We start from the raw sequence: 22,484 nt of genomic DNA, 5'->3' as shown, positions 1-22,484 counted from the left end.
GAGTGGTGAAGGGTATAAAGGTGTGTGTTTGAGTGTTCCACCATGTTTGTTTGGTGCTGTGGATTCTGGATGTGGAGGTGTTGTTGTTGTTGTTCTTGAAACATAATGTAAATGTTTCATGATAATTGTTATATTATATCACCTTTATCTATCAATATTGTTGAAATGAAGATCAAATAGCTGTATGTTGAAATATGGTGAAAAAGTCAAAACTTTACATGGGGTGTACTTACTTTTTCACGTAACTGTATATATATAATATAATGTGAGCAAAGATCACTTTCACTTCCCTACAAAGCTCAGCGTTGGATGCTTTGGTTTGAACGTCCTGTTTGGTGGTGCCATATGTCATACATTTACATACAGATTGGCCACAAAGTCCCTATGCATAACAGTGTGACCTCTGTTAATGGGGTATTCCCCCCAGCTTGAGCCCCCTCGCACAGACATGCTATCCTGACCGAAACCATACGTGGGGTACCCATGGGCAACTTGCAAAATTTGGTTGGATTTGGTTCCGTAGTTTTTGAACTACTGAAATTTGCAATGTTACATGGATGATACCCACATGTGCATGGTCATAAAACCAAACGATACGCTGTCTTCTATGTACAACCCTGAATTCCAGTATTGCTGAAATTAAAAAATGAATGTCCGTGAACTTTCTTAATCTCAATGCTGCCAAGTCTAACATACTGATCCTTGGCTCTTCATCGGTCCTTGAAAATATTCAACCTCAGGTAGTGAACCTTGTGGAAATCACCTGTTCATTGCTACTTTGGCCTGTAACTTAGGCTTCACCATGGACCCAACTCTTTCCTATAATGCACACATCATTATAATCTGAAAATCTATTTTCTTCCATAATGTATGAGTCAAAAGACAACTGAAACTTGAGTTCATACTCTCATAACATCACGTTTGGATTATTGCGATTACATGCTGGCAGCTGCTTGTACTTGCAGGCCCTTGCAACTTCTGCAGAATACAGCAGCTAGGTTATTTGTGGTCCAGGCTCAGAAGTTTGATCAGACCATTCCAATTCTCAAGACACTTAATTGGTTTCCAGTACATTAACGTAGATCTTAAAATTCTATTAGTAAAGCTATACGAGTAATAAAACTCCGTTCCAGGTGAGCTAATAATAAATAAATGAAATAAATAAATAAAGTATAAGAATTAAAATTGTTCATTGATCATTCATATGAACCAACCCATTATCCCAGATAATAATAATAATAATAATACATTTATTTTATATAGCGCTTTTCAAGAAGCCCAAAGACGCTTTGACAGAGTACAAAACAACAAGTGCAAAAAGACAAAAATCAACAGGTAAATAATCAAAGCAAAAGGAAGGAGAAGGAGAAGAGATAGTCAGGGGTTAAATGCTGTGGGTTAAATGTTGAATGCAGTGTTGAACAGGTGGGTCTTGAGTGATGTGTTGAATGTGGTGAGTGAGGAGGAGTCTCTGATGGCGTGAGGTAGTGAATTCCAGAGGGTGGGAGCAGCGATGGAGAAGGCCCTGTCCCCCCAGGATCTGAATTTGGTCCGCATGGGGGGGGGGGTCAGGAGGTTGGTACCAGCAGAGCGGAGGTTGCGGGTGGGAGTGTGTCTGGAAAGGAGGTCAGTCAGGTAGGATGGGGCCAGGTTATGGAGGGCTTTGTAGGTCAAGAGGAGGATTTTGTACTGGATTATCTAGGGGATGGGGAGCCAGTGAAGCTTGTAAAGGACGGGGGTGATGTGGTCACGGGTCCGGGAATGGGTGAGTAGACGGGCAGCGGAGTTCTGAATGTATTGGAGTTTATTGATGATTATTGAGGGTGAACCAAAGAGGAGGCTGTTGCAGTAGTCCAGACGGGAGGTGATGAAGGCGTGGATGAGGGTTTCTGCAGCCGTGGAGGAGAGGGATGGACGGAGACGGGGCGATGTTTTTCAGGTGAAAGAAGGCTGTCTTTGTGATCTGTTTAGTGTATTTGTCGAAGGAGAGGGTTTGGTCAAAGATGATGCCAAGATTCCGGATGTGAGGGGAGGTGGATACTGGGAAACCGTCGATGTTGAGGGCAAAGTTATTGGTGGATTTGGTGAGCGTTTTTGGGCCAATGATGATTATTTCAGATTTATCATAGTTAAGTTTGAGGAAGTTGATTTGAAGCCAGGATTTTATTTCAGTGATGCAGTTTGTCAGGATAGAGTGGGTGGCGGTGGAGATGGACTTGGTGGAGATGAAAATCTGGATGTCATCGGCGAAGCAGTGGAATTGGAGAGCATGACGGTGGATTAAGTGACCAAGGGGGGACAGGTACAGGATGAAGAGGAGGGGGCCAAGAACTGAACCTTGGGGGACACCTTGGGGGAGGGGAGCAATGGGGGATTTGCAGTTATTGATGGAGATGAACTGGCGTCTGTCGGAGAGGTATGATTTGATCCAAGAGAGGGCAGTGCCGGTAATGTTAAAGGTGGTTTCAAGTCGGGTGAGGAGGATGGTGTGATTGATGGTGTCAAAGGCGGCGCTGAGGTCGAGGAGGATGAGAATGTTGAGGTTGCCAGCGTCAGAGGAGAGGAGAAGGTCGTTGGTGATTTTGAGGAGAGCAGTTTCAGTACTGTGGTTAGAGCGGAATCCGGATTTGAATGTTTCATGCAGGTTATTGGCAGAGAGGTGATGTTTAAGTTGAGTGGCTACAGCGCGTTCCAAAACCTTTGACAGAAAGGGTAGGTTGGAGATAGGTCTGAAGTTGTTTAGGGTGTCAGGGTTGAGTCGTGCAAGTTGTTTAGGGTGTCAGATGAAGTTATGCCAGACCTACTTCTTGCATCAAGTCACTGTCATCATGTTGTGAAAACTCTTTGGAACGGCGGAGAAGCTTCTCCAGCTCCAGCTTGAACTGCTCCCTGTGGGCCAAGAGATTGGCCTCGCCACGATGCCTGGCTTCCTGCAAGAGCTGGAGCCAGCAAGGGGTAGCAAACATTAGATGTAATCCTGGAAAACAACTCCTAATGTTTCCACACATATATCTGCAGGCCATATCGGGCACTTTATTACAAAAAATAATAATCAGAATAAGCCTTTGCATATCAACAAGTCTTTGCTTTATCATAAAAAAATGAGTCAATATGAAATTACATACAGTGTTAAACATCCTCGATCAGCATAATGTTTGATTTTGCTCATTTGAGTTTGATCAAGCCATCCTTCGCACCACATTTTGAGTTCTGAAGATCTTTTAAAAGGCTTTTGAGCTCTTAAGAATATCTCTGCATGACTCCCAGATGGAAACTGTGGTACGTGGTACCTCTCAAAAATAGACATTGAGAAATTACATCTTGATAAAATGTTTTGACAAAGAAAGGCGGTGACACCACCTGACATCCATACTGATGGCTGGGGATGTCGCTTCTTGTGCAACGATCAAAAGGTGGGACAATGAGTATAAAGGTGGGAGAGGAGAGAGGGGAATAAGAGGTAACATATTATTCCCCTGGCAGAATTGGAGTTACGCTGGCAAAAACGTTACCAAGGTTAAAAACATTATTTTGAGTGATGGAAGGTTAACTAATCAGTACATCACTGACATGTTCAAAAAATGTGCAAAAACTGATCCCCTCAACTACAGACCCATCAGCTTGCTTCCAGTCATCAGCGAGGTCATGGAATCCATCACGCAATTGATATGAAATCCTTCCTTTTCTCCAACAACCTATTATCAGATCACCAACTTGGTTTCAGATCAGCTCACTCCACCTTGGACATGCTGCTTATACTCACCCAACAATGTATGGAGACCATAAATGTCAGACATGAGATCAGGGCCGTCTCTCTGGATATATCTTCTGATTTTGATACAGTCTGGCCTTATTCACCAAACTGTCCGTCTATAGCATCCAAGGTCAACACCACGCATGGCCTACTGGCTTACTCTATTCTCATAGCCAACGTGTGGCTCTCAAAGGAATGCTTTCATCTCCTCTCCCTGTCAATGCTGGAATGCCCCACGGCAGTGTTTCGGAACCTGTCCTATTCCTAATCTTCATTAATGATCTCTCTGACTGGAAATTTTTTCTTTTCTATTTACTGATGACTCCACCATCTGCTGTGACATCCCTTATCCTTCAGACAAACCAACTCGCAATACCAGTATTTCAGTACAGCTGTGGAATAGTAAACTGTCCACAAGTGGAAATCAATAACCTTGATATCAAAAGAACGAAACTCCTCACTATCCACAAAGTACTCTACAAAATCAATGCATCCCGAGAACGTACCTGCCGAGACGAGAAGGAGGTAGTGATCTGATGGAACTCAACCAAATGCACAGAATGACAACTGTAGCATTGGCGGAATATGTGAAAAGTGCAACAGACTACTGAATCCAATTTGTATGCAAACACGAAGACAACAAACCAGAAAAGGTATCCCTAGCCCACCTAGCAAAAAATCCAAAAACAGGTCTGAGTAGATGTCACACATGAAACCAAAACAGCAACGAATACAGCCTCAACAAATGCCAAAAAAGACAAAAGAAAAATATATAACAAAATATCAAGAAATACATGCCAACAACAGGGAGAACAAGAAAATAGCAGGGACATATAAAAAAAAGAGTTGGACAGATTGGGGATAGACAAAGAAGGCCCTTTGTAATGGTTAAGATAGCTCAAGTAGATAGAGAATGAATCATTATAATTGCCCAAGAGCAAGGACACTGCACCAATGACTTTGAAAATGGCGGGACTGAGCCAATAGGACAGGTGTACAGTCTGCAAGGTAGAAATAGAAAGTACGAGCCACCTATCGGAATGTAAATAAAACTCATATCAGAACAAGGCACAACAAAGCATGTTGGGTAATCCACTGGCACATCTGAAAATCAATCAATATCCCAGTCCCAGAAAACTCATAGAAACATGAACCAAAGTGATAATTGAAAACAAGCAAGTAATGCTCACAAACCTCCCCAAGCATGAACATAGAATACAAAGCATTGCGACCAGATCTAGTACTCAGGTACAAAAAATAAAAGATAGCATTGCTAATTGAGGTGGCAGTACCAAGTGAGTTTGGCCTAAACAACACAGAAATCAAGAAAATGACCAAACACCAGCACTACCAATGAATAGCTTCGAGTGAGCTGAAGGTCATCTCTCCAGGTAGTAGTTCAGCTCACTGCTGAATTTGGAGGAGACCCCTGGGGGCCCTCGTATCCCCTGGGAGGACCCTTTATAGGAAATGAAAACCTCTAAGACCAAGCGATCCAGCAGGCTATCGAGTAGAAGGGCTGTATCAGATTTCATATCAATCAGTTGGTAACTAATGGGCGAGTAGGGATCCGAAGTTTGAGGAGGGCAATGTTCCCCCCACCCCACTCCTCCTTGCCCCCTTTATCCTGGGAGGCCTTGTGATGTGAGCTCGAAAAATCGACACTGGAGTGATTGTATGGGCCAACGAGTATAAGGGCTGCTTCGGGTTTCAAAGCAATCGGTTGGTAAATAAGGGACAAGTAGGGATCCGAAGTTTGGGTAGGTAACCCCTCTGAGAGCCCCCTTGATCTTAAAAAAAACATCCCAGGAAACAATACCACAAATGAACCACAGTTGGAAGCTGGGGTGTAGTGATGTGGAAGCGCAGCGATGCCACTCCGGCACCTCATTCCATCCGAGGTGGGCTTAGATCCACAATCGTAAAAAAAAACGAAATTTAAAAAATACCCATGTTCACGTTCGGCTGAGATATTATGGTTTGTGGTTGCGGTTGCGCAGTTGCGCAGGTTGCGGTTGCGCAGTTTGTGGTTGCGGTTGCGCAGTTGTGCAGATATTATGGTTGCGCAGTGTTTTCATTGCCAAATAACCGGGGTCGAAGATTGTCCCGAAGCTTGTACATGTCAATACGTCAGGCACATGTCAATCTAGGGAGCAAAATTATAACAATACAGCAATACAGGTTATAGGCAACACACATCTGTACGAATTGCCGAATACAGCAAGATCCAGAAGCGAGACGAACCTGACGCTATCCCACTCACTGTTGTTCACTCGTATTGCCTTTCCAATTACAAGTTAATCTGAATGACGATGGGTTTGACCCTTATCCTGTACTTATAACAGAAAGACACCTGAAGTGTTTTTGCTCTGCACTGGCAGAGCTGTGTTTGGCAATGAATGAACCACCTCGTCATTGGCATCAAAATATGGAATTATATTCTCAGGCCAAAGCAGCGTTTCAAAATGAAGAGCAGCGTCCTTCGGGGAGAATATGTGAACATCCAGCAGGTAGTTCAGCCGATGGACACAATCCTGCAAATGCAGTGACAGAGATCAGGGAAAGAAGTTTCTAAATTTACTGATGGGAAGTTCAAGTTCTGCATACTTTGAGATCGTCAAAATGTACCTCATGGTTGTTTTCAAGTCTTTTAACAGTTGTGTTCTTCACTTCCTCAATATATGCCATGATCCGGACCATCTCCTCACTGTTTTCTGGAACCTTAGCGCAATATTCTTTGATCATTTCAAACTCCTTGCAGATTCTGAAATAATTGCATTTTAAAAAATGCAAAAGAATTCTGATGTTGTCAAAATGTCAAACTATCAACAATAAATATATTTCGCAACAAAGTCTATTCCTGATTTCACTTTACCTGACAACTTCCATCACTTTCCTACTTACAACAAGTTTGCTTCCCGGTGGTCCAAGACAAGTGTGCCAAGTAACGTGTTTGCAAAACCATTTGCCACATCCACCAGGCCCTGCTTGAGGTCCATGCAATTGAGGGCAACCATGGGAAAGTGTACAAGTATTGGCAGGTCTGTGATCTCCTTGGCAAGCCTCTTGTATTCCTCAATGTACTGCAGTAAAACACATGAACATCGCACGGATCTCAGGTTAACACTCTTGTTTGTGTATGCAGCGTTTACTACATCCTTTTATCAAGGATTTCCAGGCCAAATATCAAACTATAAACACCAACTGATTATTATGGATCATGGAGGAAAGCATTAAGTGTTGTCTCTTGCTGTCCCTGGTATCCCGCTTTTTGAAGAATAATTTTTCCATTATTTTATGTTTAATTATATGTTTTTTCCATTTTCAATTATTTAATATTTTCTCAATTTTCTATTATTTAATTTTCAATGTTTTTTCCCCAATTTCCAATCTTATCCCCAATTTTTAATTCTATATTTTTTTTCAATTTTCAATGATTAAATGTTGTTATTTTATTTTGCAATATTTTTTTCATTTTAAATTATTTAATATTTTCTCAATTTTAAATTATTTAATTTTCAATTTTCAATTATTTAAATATTTTTCGATTTTCGATTATTTAATTTTTCCTTAAATTATTATCATTATTTTTTTCATTAAAAAGCAGAATTTCAAGTGCTACCAATTGGCTAATATTACGAGTTGGCTGTACCGAGAACCATCAGCGATCTATGATCACAGCTAACGAGTTCACTTTTTATGTCAAATTGTTGCACGCCTTTTCTTTTTCTTTTTTCCTTTCAAAAACGACAAATCCATTGTTCAAAGCAGTAGGGATCCCACCAGGTATGTTATTCATTTTACATCTATGGTTCGTTCACGTCATAATGTGATCCCTCAATAAAACAATGAAGATGCAGGATTTGAAAAATCTCACAGGTGTTGAATTCAGCAATAAGACAAGGTTGAATTATGATGAAATGTAACTGCTACTCATCCAAATAAAATAATTAAACAACTGATTAGGTCCGCATCCCTCCATTACAAGGCCAACAAGAAAAAGAGCAATCAGAGATTGCAAACAATCGCCAGGATGTGTTTTCAGTGGTTTTTAAGGCTTTTGTGGTAAAACAAATATGGCGGCCGAACCACGTGACCGATGACGTCATTATTATTTTTTTCTAAACTAATTCATTCCTAGATTATGCTCAAGAAATTTCCTCTTGATCAGATGAAGTTTTGTACCTGTCGAATTATGACGTCATAATGGAGGCACCTATGACATCATCATTAACTTATTTTATTCCCCATGGAGAGCTCTTTACAATGAGCCATGTCTCAATTTTTTTCTATTCAGCACTTTCTGAGATATAGAGGTGCAAATTTTTTTCGATTTTTCCATGATGGCGGCCGAACCACGTGACCTATGACGTCATAATTATCATTAGAAATTCTACAGGTGGAGTTGCACCTATGGTGAAAATTTCCTGTCAATCGGACCAACGGTTGCAGAGAAAATCATATTTATTCTGTGCGGACAAACAGACAAACAAACGGACTCAAATGCAATACCCTCTCCTCTGGCGAGGGTAATTAAGTCTCACATTAGGCATGGCTCCAACAAAACAATTGCTTCACTCTGAAATACTAGGCATCCCAACGCGTTGCTTCGCTGGCAGCTTTAATCAAAACACTACAAGTTGTACTTCACAAACATATTGCATGTCTGTCTGTGAATCTCGATGAGGATGTAAAATGAAGTGAAACATGTGAAAAAGGATCTTTTACAGCACATAGTTGCTGTTGTTGCTGCTGCTGCTGCTGCTGTCGTGGCAGTGGTTGGTGTTGTTTGTGTGCTCCTTCCGTATACTTATGTATTTTTTTCTATTGCTTTGAGAAGTATTACCATATATAATTTTGTGTGCTCCTTCTATGTTCTCCTAAAGAGATCCTGCTGTCATATAATTATAAATGTTACTGTTGGAAATGAAACATTAAGCTCTCATTCACACTTCTTCTTCAATCACGAAAGGATGGGATTTTAAAACAGGCATGCTTATGATTAAAAGGACACTAATTTTTGTCCCAAGAAAAATTGACCATTAGCTTTCCAACGACATAATTTTTATTATTCTACGACAGCAGGAACCCTTTACAATGAGGCGTGACACATGGATGGATGCTTCACCTTCTCGTAATAGATGACACTTAGCATAAGGTTCAAGACAAGATGCAAAGTAAAGTCCTCTGAAAAATAAAAATGGCAGTTTAAAATGGCAAAAGGCTGAATCCTACATGCCAAAAGTAGTGGAGGTATCCCATCCGGATGGAGGTTATTTTGTGATTGAAACCCAAAACTAAAACCTCTGCCTTCAGACAGTTAGCTATACCTATTCCTGATCTTCTTCAATTATCTCTTTGTCTGACCGGAAAATCCCCATTATATATTTGCTGATGACTCCACCCTCTGCCGTGGCATCCCTCATCCTTCACACAGACAGGCTAGAGCCTCTTCCCTCTCTTCAAACTTTGACAAAATCACAAGATGGTCAAACACTTGGAATATTTCATTCAATCTTGACAAATCTCACACCCTCACTATCTCTCTCCGAAAGGACCATCTGGCAATATCCCAACCCCATCCACCTTCTTAAAAATACTCTTGACGAAGTTCAGACACTCAAACTCCTGGGTCTCACGATCAGCCACGATCTATCTTGGGCAAATCACATTTCAAAGTTGGCCTCCAAACCTTCAACTGGGCGTCCTCCGTTGTACAAAGTCCTTCCTTGGTACACCTGAACTCCCATCCACCTACAAGGCCTTCATCTACAGCCTGATGGAGAACTGTTCTCCCCTGTAGATTGACTCCCCTACTTCACACCTTGCTCAGCTTGACGCTGTAGAAATCAAGGCCATCAAGATTATTGGAATCTCCTGCACCCTTGCTGAATGTATGGATTTATCATTCACATCACAGACAGGTCGGTGGTCTCTCTGTCTTCTACCACCTCCTTTATTGTCTTGTACCCTCTGCTCTTTTCGTGCTTTGCCCCCCCCCCCCCCCCAAGGTTTCTGCAGGGCACACACGGTACATCATCAATCCCCTTCTGGTGAAACAACCTAAATCCAGGATCACTGCTCACCCCTTCTCATTTGTTCTTTTTTTTTCGCACATATAGAACCAACCTTCCGCATTTTCTTTAAATCTAATTCTTCCCTCGATGTCTTCAAGACACCACTGTAGCGGCTACCGCTGGGTTTACACAATCGCCTTGCACCTACCAAGGACGCGGAGCGATCACCATGCCGGGCTCGTCCAGGACGCCCGGGCAGGCCCGCTCTCAACTTGCCAGGCCTCGTCCGGGACGCCCGGGCATGCCCGGGCACGCCCGGCCACGCCCGCCCTCGACTTGCCAGGCCGCGTCCAGGACACCCGGCCACGCCCCCTCTCGCCTTTCCCAGTCAAACGCTCCGGGATAATGTGTATATATATTGCTGCCCGATAAACGGGCTTTTCAGAGTACCCGAGTTGTTTTGTTTCAATAAAGAAACTCGGACGAATTCCAGCTTTTTGTCGCGTCCATTCTTCCGATTACGTGGGAGCACAGCTCCTACATTGGTGACCTACCGACATGGACACGGCAGTTGCCCTCAAACTGCCTACCTTCTGGGAGGCTCATGCGGCGGTTTGGTTCGCCCAGGCAGACTCCCTGTTCGCCCTGCGAGGCATCACGGCCGACGACACCCGCTTCCACCATGTGGTAGCAGCGCTCGGCTCAGCCACCGCGGCCCGCGCCCTGAGCCTCCCCGAGAGCCCGCCAGCCGCTGACAAATACGGCGCGATTAAAATGGTCCTCCTCGACGCTTTCGCCCTCTCATCGGTGGAACGCGCACGGCGCCTGCTCGACCTGCCCGAGCTCGGCGACACGCGCCCGTCCGAGCGAATGGACTACATGCTTTCGCTGCTCGGCGAGCACTCTCCGGCATTCCTGTTCCGGGAGCTGTTCCTCCGTCAGCTGCCTAGCCCGGTACGCTTCGCCCTGGCGAGCACGACGATCACGGATCCCCGCGCCCTCGCCAGGGAAGCCGACAAGATCTCCGCGGCAGGCCAACGCATTGCAGCAGCGACCTGGGGCCCACCGCCGTCCGACGCAACGCCCATGGCGCCCGAGCACCCGGCATGGTCGACGACCGAACTGCCGACGCAATTGGCGGCCGCTACGCCTAGCCGACCACCTCCAGCACGACGACCGGGGCCTCCACCTGACCAAGCATGGTGTTACTATCATGCCAGGTTCGGACAGAAGGCCCGGACATGCCGACCCCCGTGCACCTTCGGCAGGCCGGGAAACGGCCGGGCCGGCGTTCATTACCAGCCATGAGCGCCTGCCACACGGGCAACTTTCTTTTCATCACGGACAAAGCGTCCGGACGGCGCTTCCTGTGCGACACCGGCGACCAACTGAGCGTCATACCTCCCTCCGATCAGGACAGGCAGTCCGCGGTTTGCGGCCCCTCCTTGGTTGCAGACAACGGATCGGCCATCCGCACCTTCGGCCCGCGCAACGTCACCCTCTGCTTCGGCGGCCAATGCTTTAATTGGACTTTTGTAACAGCAAGCGTGCCCATGGCTCTGCTAGGCGCCGACTTCCTCTGCGCACACGGACTGCTGGTGGACGTCCAACGGCGTCGCCTCATCAACGCTGAGACCTTCAGCTCCCTGGTATGCACATTGAGCAGCTCCGCTCCGACCGAGCTGGCATGCGCCCTCCCGGCGGCGAACGAGTTTGCTCGCCTGCTCACAGAGTTCCCGGCCCTCACGCGGCCGACGTTTCCGGCCGTCGCAGTACGACATGGGATCGAGCACCACATACCAACCACGGGCCCGCCGGTCTACGCCAGAGCCTGCCGCCTCGACCCAGCCAAGCTCGCCGTGGCCAAAGCCGAGTTCGACGCTTTGGAACACCTCGGCATCGTGCGGCGCTCCGATAGCGCGTGGGCTTCGCCACTACACATCGTCCCAAAACCATGGGGCGGCTGGCGCCCATGTGGCGACTACCGCCGCCTTAACGACGCTACCACCCCCGACAGGTATCCGATCCCGCACATCCAAGACTTCTCTGCCCGTCTGGCAGGATGGGTCATTTTTTCAAAAATCGATCTCATACGGGGATATTACCAGGTACCTGTCAGGGCGGCCGACGTCCCTAAAACGGCCGTCATCACGCCGTTCGGCTTGTTCGAATTCCTGCGGATGCCATTTGGCCTCAAGAACGCGGCTCAGGCGTTCCAGCGCTTGATGGATGGCGTGCTGCGTGACCTGCCATTCCTCTTCGTTTACCTGGACGACATCCTCGTCGCCAGCACGTCCCGGGCCGAGCACCTCCTCCACCTCCGAACACTGTTCGGGCGCCTCAGCGAGCACGGCCTCATCGTCAACCCGGCCAAATGCCACTTCGGCATGACGGCCGTTGATTTTTTGGGCCACCACATCACCAAGAACGGGGCCGTGCCGCTGCCAACCAAGGTCGAGGCCATCACCACGTTTCCGCGTCCCCGCTCCATAAAGGCCCTGCAGGAATTCCTGGGAATGGTGAATTTCTATCACTGCTTCGTGCCCCGCGCTGCTCAACTCATGCGGCCCCTCTACGAAGCCCTCCAGGGCAAGCCGGCCAAGCACGACATCGTCTGGTCCGCAGCAATGGACGCGGCCTTCAAAAGCTCAAAGCGGGCCCTCGCCGACGCAACACTGCTCGCTCACCCGGTGCTCAACGCTCCCATCGCCCTCACCACGGATGCCTCCGACTACGCGGTGGGCGCCGTACATGAGCAATGGGTGAACGGGGTTTGGCAGCCACTCGCTTTTTTCAGCCAGCAGCTCCGGCTGAACGAGCTCAAATATAGCATGTTTGACCGTGAGCTCCTCGGTCTACACCTGGCCATTCGCCATTTCCGCCACCTCCTGGAGGCCCGACCCTTCACGGCGTTCGTCGACCACAAGCCGTTGGTTTACGCAATGGCCAAGGTCACGGAGCCGTGGTCGGCCCGCCAACAGCGCCACCTCTCCGCCGTGTCGGAGTTTACCACGGACATCCGGCACGTTGCCGGCAAAGACAACGCCGTGGCCGACTGTCTTTCTCGGGCCAGCGCGAACGCGGTCCACCTCGGCGTGGACTTCGCGCTTATGGCGGCGGACCAAACCACCGACACCACGGTGCAAGCCCTCCGGGCGGCGGACACAGGCCTCCGCCTGGCCGACATCCCCTTCGCGGACACTGTCCTGCTCTGAGACGTCTCTCAAGGCCAGCCTCGCCCCATCGTGCCCGTTACCTGGCAACGCCGCATCTTCGCCTCCCTCCACGGTCTTTCCCACCCAGGCCGGAAAGCTTCCCAGAAGCTGGTGTCAGCGCGATTAGTCTGGCACGGCCTTCGACGGGACGTCCGCGATTGGACCAGCACCTGCACAGCCTGCCAACAGGCCAAGGTCCACCGACACACCCAGGCCCCGCTGGCACCTTTCACCGTGCCCGAACGACGTTTCGACCACGTCAACGTGGACCTGGTGGGCCCCCTCCCCCCATCACGGGGGTTCACACACCTGCTCACCATGGTGGACAGGACCACCAGGTGGCCGGAGGCCGTTCCCCTCGTCTCCACCACCACCGCCGACGTGGCGCAGGCTTTCATCGCCACCTGGGTCGCCCGCTTCGGCGCACCGGCGGACATCTCGTCGGACCGAGGACCGCAGTTCACCTCCGAGCTGTGGGGCGCAGTCGCCCGCAACCTGGGGGTCAAGCTCCACCGTACTACGGCCTACCACCCCCAAGCCAACGGGTTGTGCGAGCGATTCCACCGCTCCATGAAAGCCGCGCTCATGGCCGGCCTTCAGGACGGCGGTTGGGCCGACCGGCCGCCGTGGGTCCTTTTGGGCCCCCGCACGGCCCCAAGGAGGACCTCCGGGCATCCACCGCCGAGCTTGTCTACGGCCAGGCGCTACGCGTCCCGGGTGAATTCGTGCCCGACGCTACCAGTCCCTGGTCCGCAGCTCACCAGCGCTCGGACCTCCAGGAGGCCGCCCGACGGTTTGCCCCCGTGCCAACGTCCCACCACGGTGACCCCCAGTCCTACGTCCCCCCAGCGCTTCGCACAGCGGAGTACGTTTTTGTGCGTCATGACGCACATCGGGGGCCACTCCGGCCGCCGTACGACGGGCCCTTCCGGGTCCTGCGACGGGACGACAAGTCGTTCGTCATCGACATCGGCGGCAGGTCGGACCGGATTGCGGTGGACCGCCTCAAGCCGGCGCACGTGGACATCGACCAACCGCCACGGTTGGCCCTTCCGCCGCGGCGAGGCCGCCCCCCGTCCACGGTGCCCCCCCACTCGACCGCCCACCACCACACCGCACCCCCGCCCACCCCCCCACGACCCGCCAGGGGTCGCTTCGGCCAGGTTATCAGGACCCCCCTTAAATTGACGCTGCCGGTGCAAGTCGATTCTGGGGGGACGTGTGTAGCGGCTACCGCTGGGTTTACACAATCACCTTGCACCTACCAAGGACGCGGAGCGATGACCATGCCGGGCTCGTCCAGGACGCCCGGGCAGGCCCGCTCTCAACTTGCCAGGCCTCGTCCGGGATGCCCGGGCATGGCCGCCCTCGACTTGCCAGGCCGCGTCCAGGACGCCCGGCCACGCCCCCTCTCGCCTTTCCCGGGCAAACGCTCCGGGATAATGTGTATATATATTGCTGCCCGATAAACGGGCTTTTCAGAGTACCCGAGTTGTTTTGTTTCAATAAAGAAACTCGGACGAATTCCAGCTTTTTGTCGCGTCCATTCTTCCGATTACGTGGGAGCACAGCTCCTACACCACCATCTTATATCCTCCCCCATCCAAAACCATGATCTTTCCTACTTCTGCAAAGCCCCTCATCAACCCAAAGCCCCACCTCCTTCCAAATGTTTCCTTCCTGAGAGTTTGCTTCTGTATCCACCTTGTCCACCCCATGCATTCTTTCTTCCACCTCATTCCTCCTCAAACCCATTGTTTATCCATGTCTCCCTCTATTTTGTCCTTCAACTCTGCTGTTGGTGTTTCCTCCCTCTCTCTCTCTCTCTTCTGCTGTTCTGTTGCATCCTGATACATTTAGTATTCTAGCTCTTCCACAAGCCTTGACTATGCATACAAAAAACCTCTCCAAATTGGTTGGTCCACAAGACATGCAATCAGTTCTTATCCAATTCATCATGATTTAACAAATTATATAAAACCATGGAAAGTGGTTACAAAAATCGAGAAGAGCAGAGGGACACTCACACTCGCACACTCATCGAAGTCGAATGGAGGAGTTAGGAAACTCTCAATCTGTTGTTGAGCTGTGCCATTTAATAACCAGTTATACTTGTCAACTGTAAGGAAGAAACACAACACAACACCGGAGTAGATTACTATTCATCATGCAAAGTGACCAATTCTACATTGGTGAAACTGGAAGAAATTTGAAACAAAGCCTAGATGAACATGATAGAGCAGTCAGGCTGGGAAAGGTGACACAGTCAGCCATAGCACGTCATTCATTGCCTGCAATCTGGCCAAAAGTTTGACTTTGATAGGGCCTGCGTCCAAGACTTTGATGGGACCCACGTCCAAGACTTTGATGGGACCCGTGTCCAACAAACAACACAGATTGATACTGGAAGCATGGCATGTGAAGAGACGAAAGGGTGGTCTAACTGGTGGGATGGTGGACATACCCACACAATACACACCTCTCATACAAATGGCCAAAACTGGCTGGTACAAACAGCCGGATAAGGTTAGCAACAAACAGCAACACTCAATCTCAGACACCACACCCAAGTGTGTGCAACACCCAACAGAAACTCAAACAATCACACAACCCACACCTCATCACATCCAACCCGGACACAAAACCACTCATGTTCTTGCCCTGAAAACACATCAACAACAAAAGCAACAACATCAAGCGCACACACATGCTCACGCACACTCAAACAAAACCAGTTCACATGCAAGTAATAACAAAACAAGACCGCAATCCAACAGCGGCGTTGCCGGGCTTGTAAAATATTATAAACCACAAATACATATGATTAGCTTTTTAAACAGTCACTAATGCTGTTTATAACATTAAACAAAATTTTGGAGGAATTCCGACATCAGTGAGGTAAGTTTTACCTACAGAACTGAGCGAAGATCTACTGTAATCTACAGACTTGGTATTTAATATGGAATTTTTTTTTTTTTCTTGACTTGGGTTTACTTTCTTAACTCAGCATATCAATCTGGTGAGTTTCTTTTACACTTTGGTGATTTATTTGTTAAAAGAACCATGTCACTGATTGTCTGTCGCAGCAAGAAGTCAACAACAGGATTATATCACAGGTGGCGTGGCAAAATGTACGGACAGGTGCATTTGACGATTGGCTTCACAGTCGGGTATACAAGGGTTGTTGCGTTCTGTATTAGTGGAAAACAACTGCTGCACCTCTCCAAAAGTTATTGCCGCTTCCTCTGGAGATGGTCCGTCAACTCGACAATGCTGTTTGTCATGGAGTGGTGGCTTTACGAAATTACAGCATGAAAGAGCGTGCTATTGCTCGGCAGTATGGCATCACTCAAGGTCAGGTGTCAAAGATCCTGAAACGAAATGCTCAGAGGGGTGTCCCTACTCCAATACCGAGGCCAGGATGTCCCCGCAGAACCACAAGGAGGGATGATCGCCAGCTGCACCGGTTAGTCCCCAATGGCCGTACCAAGTCAGCTAATCGGCTTAGGGCTGAGTGGCAGCAACTGACAAATGTACCTGTATCCAGAAGGCTAGTCAACCAACGACTGGTTCAAGCAGGCTATCGTGCCAGGCGTACCCTGAGAAAGCCACGCCTGACCAGACAACACCACCAGCGCCGATTGCAGTGGGCCAGAGAGCACCGTCAATGGCAGCCAGGACACTGGAATCATGTGATCTTCAGTGACGAGTCCAGATTTCTGGTCTATCGTCAAGATTGCCGTGTCCAAGTGCGCAGACAAGTGCATGAAGCCTACAACAAAGATTGTATAGTGCCAAGAGTCCAAGCTGGAGGTGGTGGGGTGGCCGTTTGGGCTGCTTTTCATGCAGGGGGCAAAACTGACCTGGTTGTTCTGAATGGAAACCTGAACCAGTTCAAGTACAGGGCCATTCTGGAAGAAACATTGCTTCCATTTGCTCGTGCAGCCTTTCGAGGAAACTTTGTCTTCCAAGATGACAATGCACTGCCTCATCGTGCTCGCATGATCCAACACTTTCTTGCTGACCGTGGTGTAGAGCATATGGAGTGGCCTGCCATGTCCCCGGATATGAATCCGATAGAGAACTTGTGGGCAGAATTAACGCGTCAAATCGACCACTTGGACCAGCAGCCGACCTCTGTGCGTGAATTGCAGCAGGCTATTGTCACTGCATGGCAAGCGATTCCTGTCCAAACCTTGGCAAATCTCGTGAACAGCATGCCTCAACGTGTACGTGCTCTCAGGAATTCTCGTGGGGGTTACACGAAGTACTGAACTGTAATTTTACTGTCCGTAATCCCAGTCGTAATTTAACTTTTGTTTTTGTTTAAAAAAATTTTGGCTAATGTGCAAAATAAAGAGATACTTCTGGAAAACGCACAGAAGTTTAACACAGTACTGTCCATGAATTGAGTTCGATATCAGTTTACATCACTTTCAAGGATCAATTTATTTGTTTCGAAATGTCAAATGTGGTTTTTGTTTCTTTTAAAGGTCACATTAACAAAACCTAGAATAATTTCAACATAATTCCAATGAACTTTTGGTTCTAAGACATCTTGAAAAGTAAGTTCACCCCCACAAAAAAATATTCCATATTAAATGCCAAGTCTGTATATACCCCACAAGGGTTGGGTAAATAACATGACCCTTCCTGCCGGCCTTATAAGTACTGTGTTGTTGGAAGATCCGTAACGCCGATGCTTTTGATATTTCATGGTCATTTTAACAATCGGTTTGTTTGTGATTCAAACTGAATGAAAGACGTCAAGGTAGAGCATGGTGAATGTGATATATGACATGTTCGACGATAGGTTAGGCCTGAACGACATTGGAATTAAAATGGTGGAATGTGGAGTCAGCCGTTGTATGCCATATTGCCATAATGACATCAGACGTAATCACATCACCCTGTCATGTGACCAGATCCTCAGCTCTGATTAGTATACGTTTGAGGGGACATACATACATACAGACGGACAAATACTGTTCTAAACGGCTTTGCCCCATGGGCTACACCGTAAAAAAGAGCAGAGCAACCCATCAATGATGTGCTTTGATATTTATTTGCTCGAGGTTTGCAAAAATAAAAGAAACTCCTCCTTCTGACCTCGAGTACCAACACGTGACAGGAAGCAGCCACATGGTGAATAAAAAAACCGGTACGTGGTCTATTGGCCTGAGGATGCCTGCTGTGAAGTGGGTGAAACGTCGCCTGAAACCGGGTCTGCTCTTGCTCATTTGCCCAAATTTGCAGAGTAGATCTAGTATTACTTTGATTGGAAGCACCTTTCTTTATTAAAAAATATATATACTTTTCAGTCTACATCAGCAAAATTCAAAATGGATTTGTTCCCCCGAGCCCAAAAGGTATTCCTTATCAAATACGACACAAACACAGAGTATGTGATGCCTCTTGGTGTTTCCTCACAATAGCTCTTAAGATGATCCAGGGGCCCCTGCAGATGAAAGTCAAAGGCCTGCCTGAGTGTTCTCAGGGCCCCGTTCATGATTTCATCAGGGATTCTTGCATCAATATACTCTGTCACATTATCACCAAACATCCACGAGGAAATTGTTGGAACGCTCTGAAAAACAAGAAAAACTTTAATGTTGGTTACTCATGAGTGGAAGTTTCAGAGCGAATCATGTGTTGAGAAAGTTTTCATGACAAAGAAAAAGATTGAAATTACTTTTTTGGGAATAGGATTTTTTTTAAGGAAATGCGTACTATTGGATAAACGAATGGGTAAAGTTATTGAAGGCCCATCTATTCTATTTACCATGTGTGCATAGTGAAGCTGGGGGGAGGGAGGAGGGGGTTCTGATCAGTGTATATATGGTGAGTGGGAGGGGGCGGGGGGGGTTCAAAAACTCCACTCTATTTTGCACCTGATGATAGTTTCCCAAACCTGCATAGTGTTTGCTGCTTGTTCAACAGGTGCAAGAATGGCCTCTTTGAAATCCTCAGGATTTGGGTAGATATCCATGATGTCATCTAATGTGAGCTGCATTTCAAACGGTGGCAAATGCTCCTTACAGCTCACGTCAAAGAGCTGCACGTAAGCCAAAACGGTTCTTGTCAATAGTTCTTTCAGCTGTCCGTGCGACAAAGGAACAGAAACAATGTACTTCAGAAGAACTTGTGTTAGTTAAATTTAAAGAAACATCAGATAATATTTTTAGGACTAAGTTATAGATGTGCACCAATATTGTTCAATATTCACTGATACCTCTTTAACTTCACGACTCTAAAGCTTGTACTTAGTTTGTATGGTATTCTTTAGTCTTGTTCAATGCAAGCAGGTTTAGTGGGGCAACTTAGCATAACAATTGTGCATTTTGTGGGGAAAGCACCAAATTTGGTACACTAGTAGACTATCCTATTATGAACAGATTTGGATGTTGGGCCATCTCAGATTCAGAGATTTGATTTTTGCAAGATTTCGATTCGATTGGGATCCAAGAGAACACCTTCTTCGTCTTCTGTACAGTGAAGTTGCCAGCCCTGAATTCTCTGGCTACATCTGGTTGCTTCATTGGGAGTGCAACCGTGTCCCTCAGGTGAACAGGGACCCACCTGGCATAGTGTGTGTGGTCTAAGGCATGGAACCATGGGACCAGTTCCGTCAGGGCATCAAGGTACGTCGTGAATGAAGCCTGCCGCAGAGAACGCACGTAGACCAGTACCAACATCTCTAGTTCCAGCACAGTTGCCCAGTACTGAAAGTTGGGAATGTCTTCTCCTCTCTGGTGACACCAGTCTTCGAACTCAGGCAGGTCTTCTGCATCATCAGCATATGTCATACAGCGGCGTTCATACGCACGGTGTTGCAGGATGTGCAGTGCCGCTGCAGTGATTTGATGAGCTCTTCTTGTGCGGGTGGCGTGCGCAGCTCGCAGGAAGGAGTCGGCCGTCCCTGGCATTGCAATCTCAGCTTGCAAAATCTGCAAATCTTGCAAAAATCAAATCTCTGAATCTGAGATGGCCCAAAATCCAGATCTTTTCATAATATGATAGCCTACTCGTGTGCCAAATTTGGTGCTTTCCTCACAAAATGCACAATCGTTATGCTATATTTAGCTTAGCTGCCGGACTAGTTCATTATATTCCCAATAAGACTGAGATTTAACAAAGTAGAGCCATGCAGGTGTAGATACATTAGCAGCATAGATCTGAGAATTGATAGATTAGCATAGATCTTGTAATTTTTCTAGAAATCCAAGATAGCCGTCCAACACTTCCTCAAGTCATCTTCCATCCACGAAATCATCATCATGGTGCATCATGCGTCATCCTTGCGTGAAAGCATGGTGCATCATCCTTTCTACTCCCGTTAACCCTCCACAAGCCGACCTCTTTTTTGATGACAAAACCTTGAATGGTAAATAAATAAAGAAACACAGAAGCGGTTACAAAACCTCGTGGTCTCGTGTTGACGTGGGGGGTGGGCTAATAAAGGTGATTTTTACTGACTGTAACTTTGTTCTTTGACATTTTGTAACTCTGACATTTTGACCCAATTATTAAATAGTGTGCTCTGTCGCCTCAAAATAAAGGTTTGTTGACAATTTGATGACAAACCTTCAAAAAAAAAAAGATTATGCTCTCGACACACACACACACACACACACACACACACATTACAGTTGCATCTACTCATGTCCTTGTCCTGCATGTAGTAATACAGTACAAGCTCCTCCAGGAGTAATCTTCTTCTTTATTTGTATGCAGTACAAGGCTGCGGTGTAACATCATTGGCTGAGGGTGCAACTGTGCTGCTGATGCTGTGCCCTCTCTGCTGGTTAGGGCAGGAATTTGTAATTTGTCCAAAGTGCCGGCGATAGCTCGCCTACTCTTCGCACTGGACACAGAGGGATCGTTCAAGTCAATAAATGTCGGCAGATGGGGACACTCAGTTTACCATTTGAAGCTTTGACATTTAACGTCCATCCGAGGGATGGCACACACACTTATGACAGTTCCTAGCTTGTTCGGGATTCAAACCCAGGCTAAACAGCTTGGAGGGAAGTGTGCGTTCCTTCAGGCCATCCTTTCAGCCCTCCATGAGCCTTAAAGCACCGTAGCCCAGGCTTGAGTCCAACATCACCAAACAAATATCATGTAAAACATAATACATATGCAACAACTTTATTTGGTTTCGCAAAAAGCACATTATTGACCCATTTATTCACAACTTTATTTGGTTTCGCAAAAAGCACATTATTGACCCATTTATTCCTGGTAGTGAAATTCCTAGTAGTGTTTATTTGCTTTATAACGTGTACCCCTCACTCTTCCCCAGCCCTCCCCCTTCCACAGATCTACCGATATCCTCGTTCTCTACTGTTGCGCTTATGTGTTTCCCTCTCTCCCCCTCTTTTCTCCCGCTCCCTTCATTGTATGTTTTATGTGTCTGTGCATGTCTTCATGTTCAATGTGTTAGCTCTTACACGAGCCTCGATTCTGTATATACGTATATATTAAAAAAAAAATTCCATTTTTTGTCCATGGTTCTTTTCTACAGGTTATTGAGAATATCCTCACCTGGTTGGAAATGAGCGTGGAGACGCTCCTGTAAAAGGATCCACTTTTATCCATGCTTATGGACTGATCACCGTCACTGAACAGTTTGACAATCTTCAGGAACCACGACAGCATTAGCTTCTCCTCATTTCTTTTGCACTGTTTCAACAAGTCAGTTCGGAACGATTCCACACCGATTGACCCACTACTCCTACAAAGCATCCACAAGACATTAGACTGCAGAAACTACATTCAATGGAAGCAATTTAATATTGCACAAAGTTCATTGTTCCAATCAGATGATAACGAGAAACTACCCGCATATGGAACCCCAGCAGGTGTAGCAGCAATTCCTCTTTAATATGACTCAACTTTTTGATTCAAATGCACACACCTGAAATTGGACGCATCGAACAACTTGGTGGTGGCCAACAGAGGGTGGCAGATCTGCAGAGTCTTTCCCATGCACGGATGAACGATATGAAGTTTTTTCATTATTTGTTTGCGGGAAAGAAAAAAATTGTTGCGCCAAGGAGTCGAGAAGTCCATGGCTCTGAAAATAAAACATTGAAGAAGAAAAAAAAGTCACCGATAATTATTGAGGGACGGATGACTTTGCAGAAGGTAAACACTCACCTCAAAAGAATAGCTTCTTCGTTCGTTCGTATGCATCACAAAGCTGCGGAGTAGCATTATTGGCTGAGGGTGCGGCCGCGCCGCTATTACGAAGCCTTCTCCTGGGTTTTTCAGGCATTTGTTCATGGTGCTGGCGACAGCTCGCCTACTCTTCACGAAGGACACCACGGGATGTTTATCGTCCACCAATGAACGTTGGCAGGCAGGACACCTGTTTAACATCCATCTGAGGGCCGGCCAACACATTGATGAATCTCCGTGCCCGTGAAACACGGTATGCCAGTATATAGCTGGGTCGGGATTCAAACCAAGGTAAGACAGCTTAGATGCGAGTGT

General features: G+C 47.1%; 1 protein-coding gene across 1 annotated transcript in view; it reads right to left on the bottom strand.

Moving 5' to 3' along the window:
* DNAH12 (dynein axonemal heavy chain 12) overlaps positions 1-22,061 on the bottom strand; it is a 460,368-nt gene extending 438,307 nt beyond the window's left edge. The window contains exons 1-9 of the mRNA XM_068114298.2: positions 21,907-22,061; positions 21,534-21,723; positions 18,898-19,083; positions 18,417-18,573; positions 15,014-15,105; positions 6,659-6,837; positions 6,383-6,518; positions 6,163-6,288; positions 2,805-2,939 (exon numbers count right to left, since the gene is read on the bottom strand). Coding sequence (XP_067970399.2) covers positions 2,805-2,939; positions 6,163-6,288; positions 6,383-6,518; positions 6,659-6,837; positions 15,014-15,105; positions 18,417-18,573; positions 18,898-19,083; positions 21,534-21,723; positions 21,907-22,061 — 1,356 coding nt within the window. The remainder of the gene's footprint in view (positions 1-2,804; positions 2,940-6,162; positions 6,289-6,382; positions 6,519-6,658; positions 6,838-15,013; positions 15,106-18,416; positions 18,574-18,897; positions 19,084-21,533; positions 21,724-21,906) is intronic.
* Positions 22,062-22,484: the final 423 nt, after the last annotated feature.

Source organism: Myxine glutinosa, chromosome 4 (genome assembly GCF_964187855.1).
Source record: "Myxine glutinosa chromosome 4, kmMyxGlut1.1, whole genome shotgun sequence".
In the NCBI taxonomy this organism is placed as follows: domain Eukaryota; kingdom Metazoa; phylum Chordata; class Myxini; order Myxiniformes; family Myxinidae; genus Myxine; species Myxine glutinosa.
Note: the sequence above shows the minus strand (reverse complement) of the source record. Positions and strands in the feature narration are given on the sequence as shown.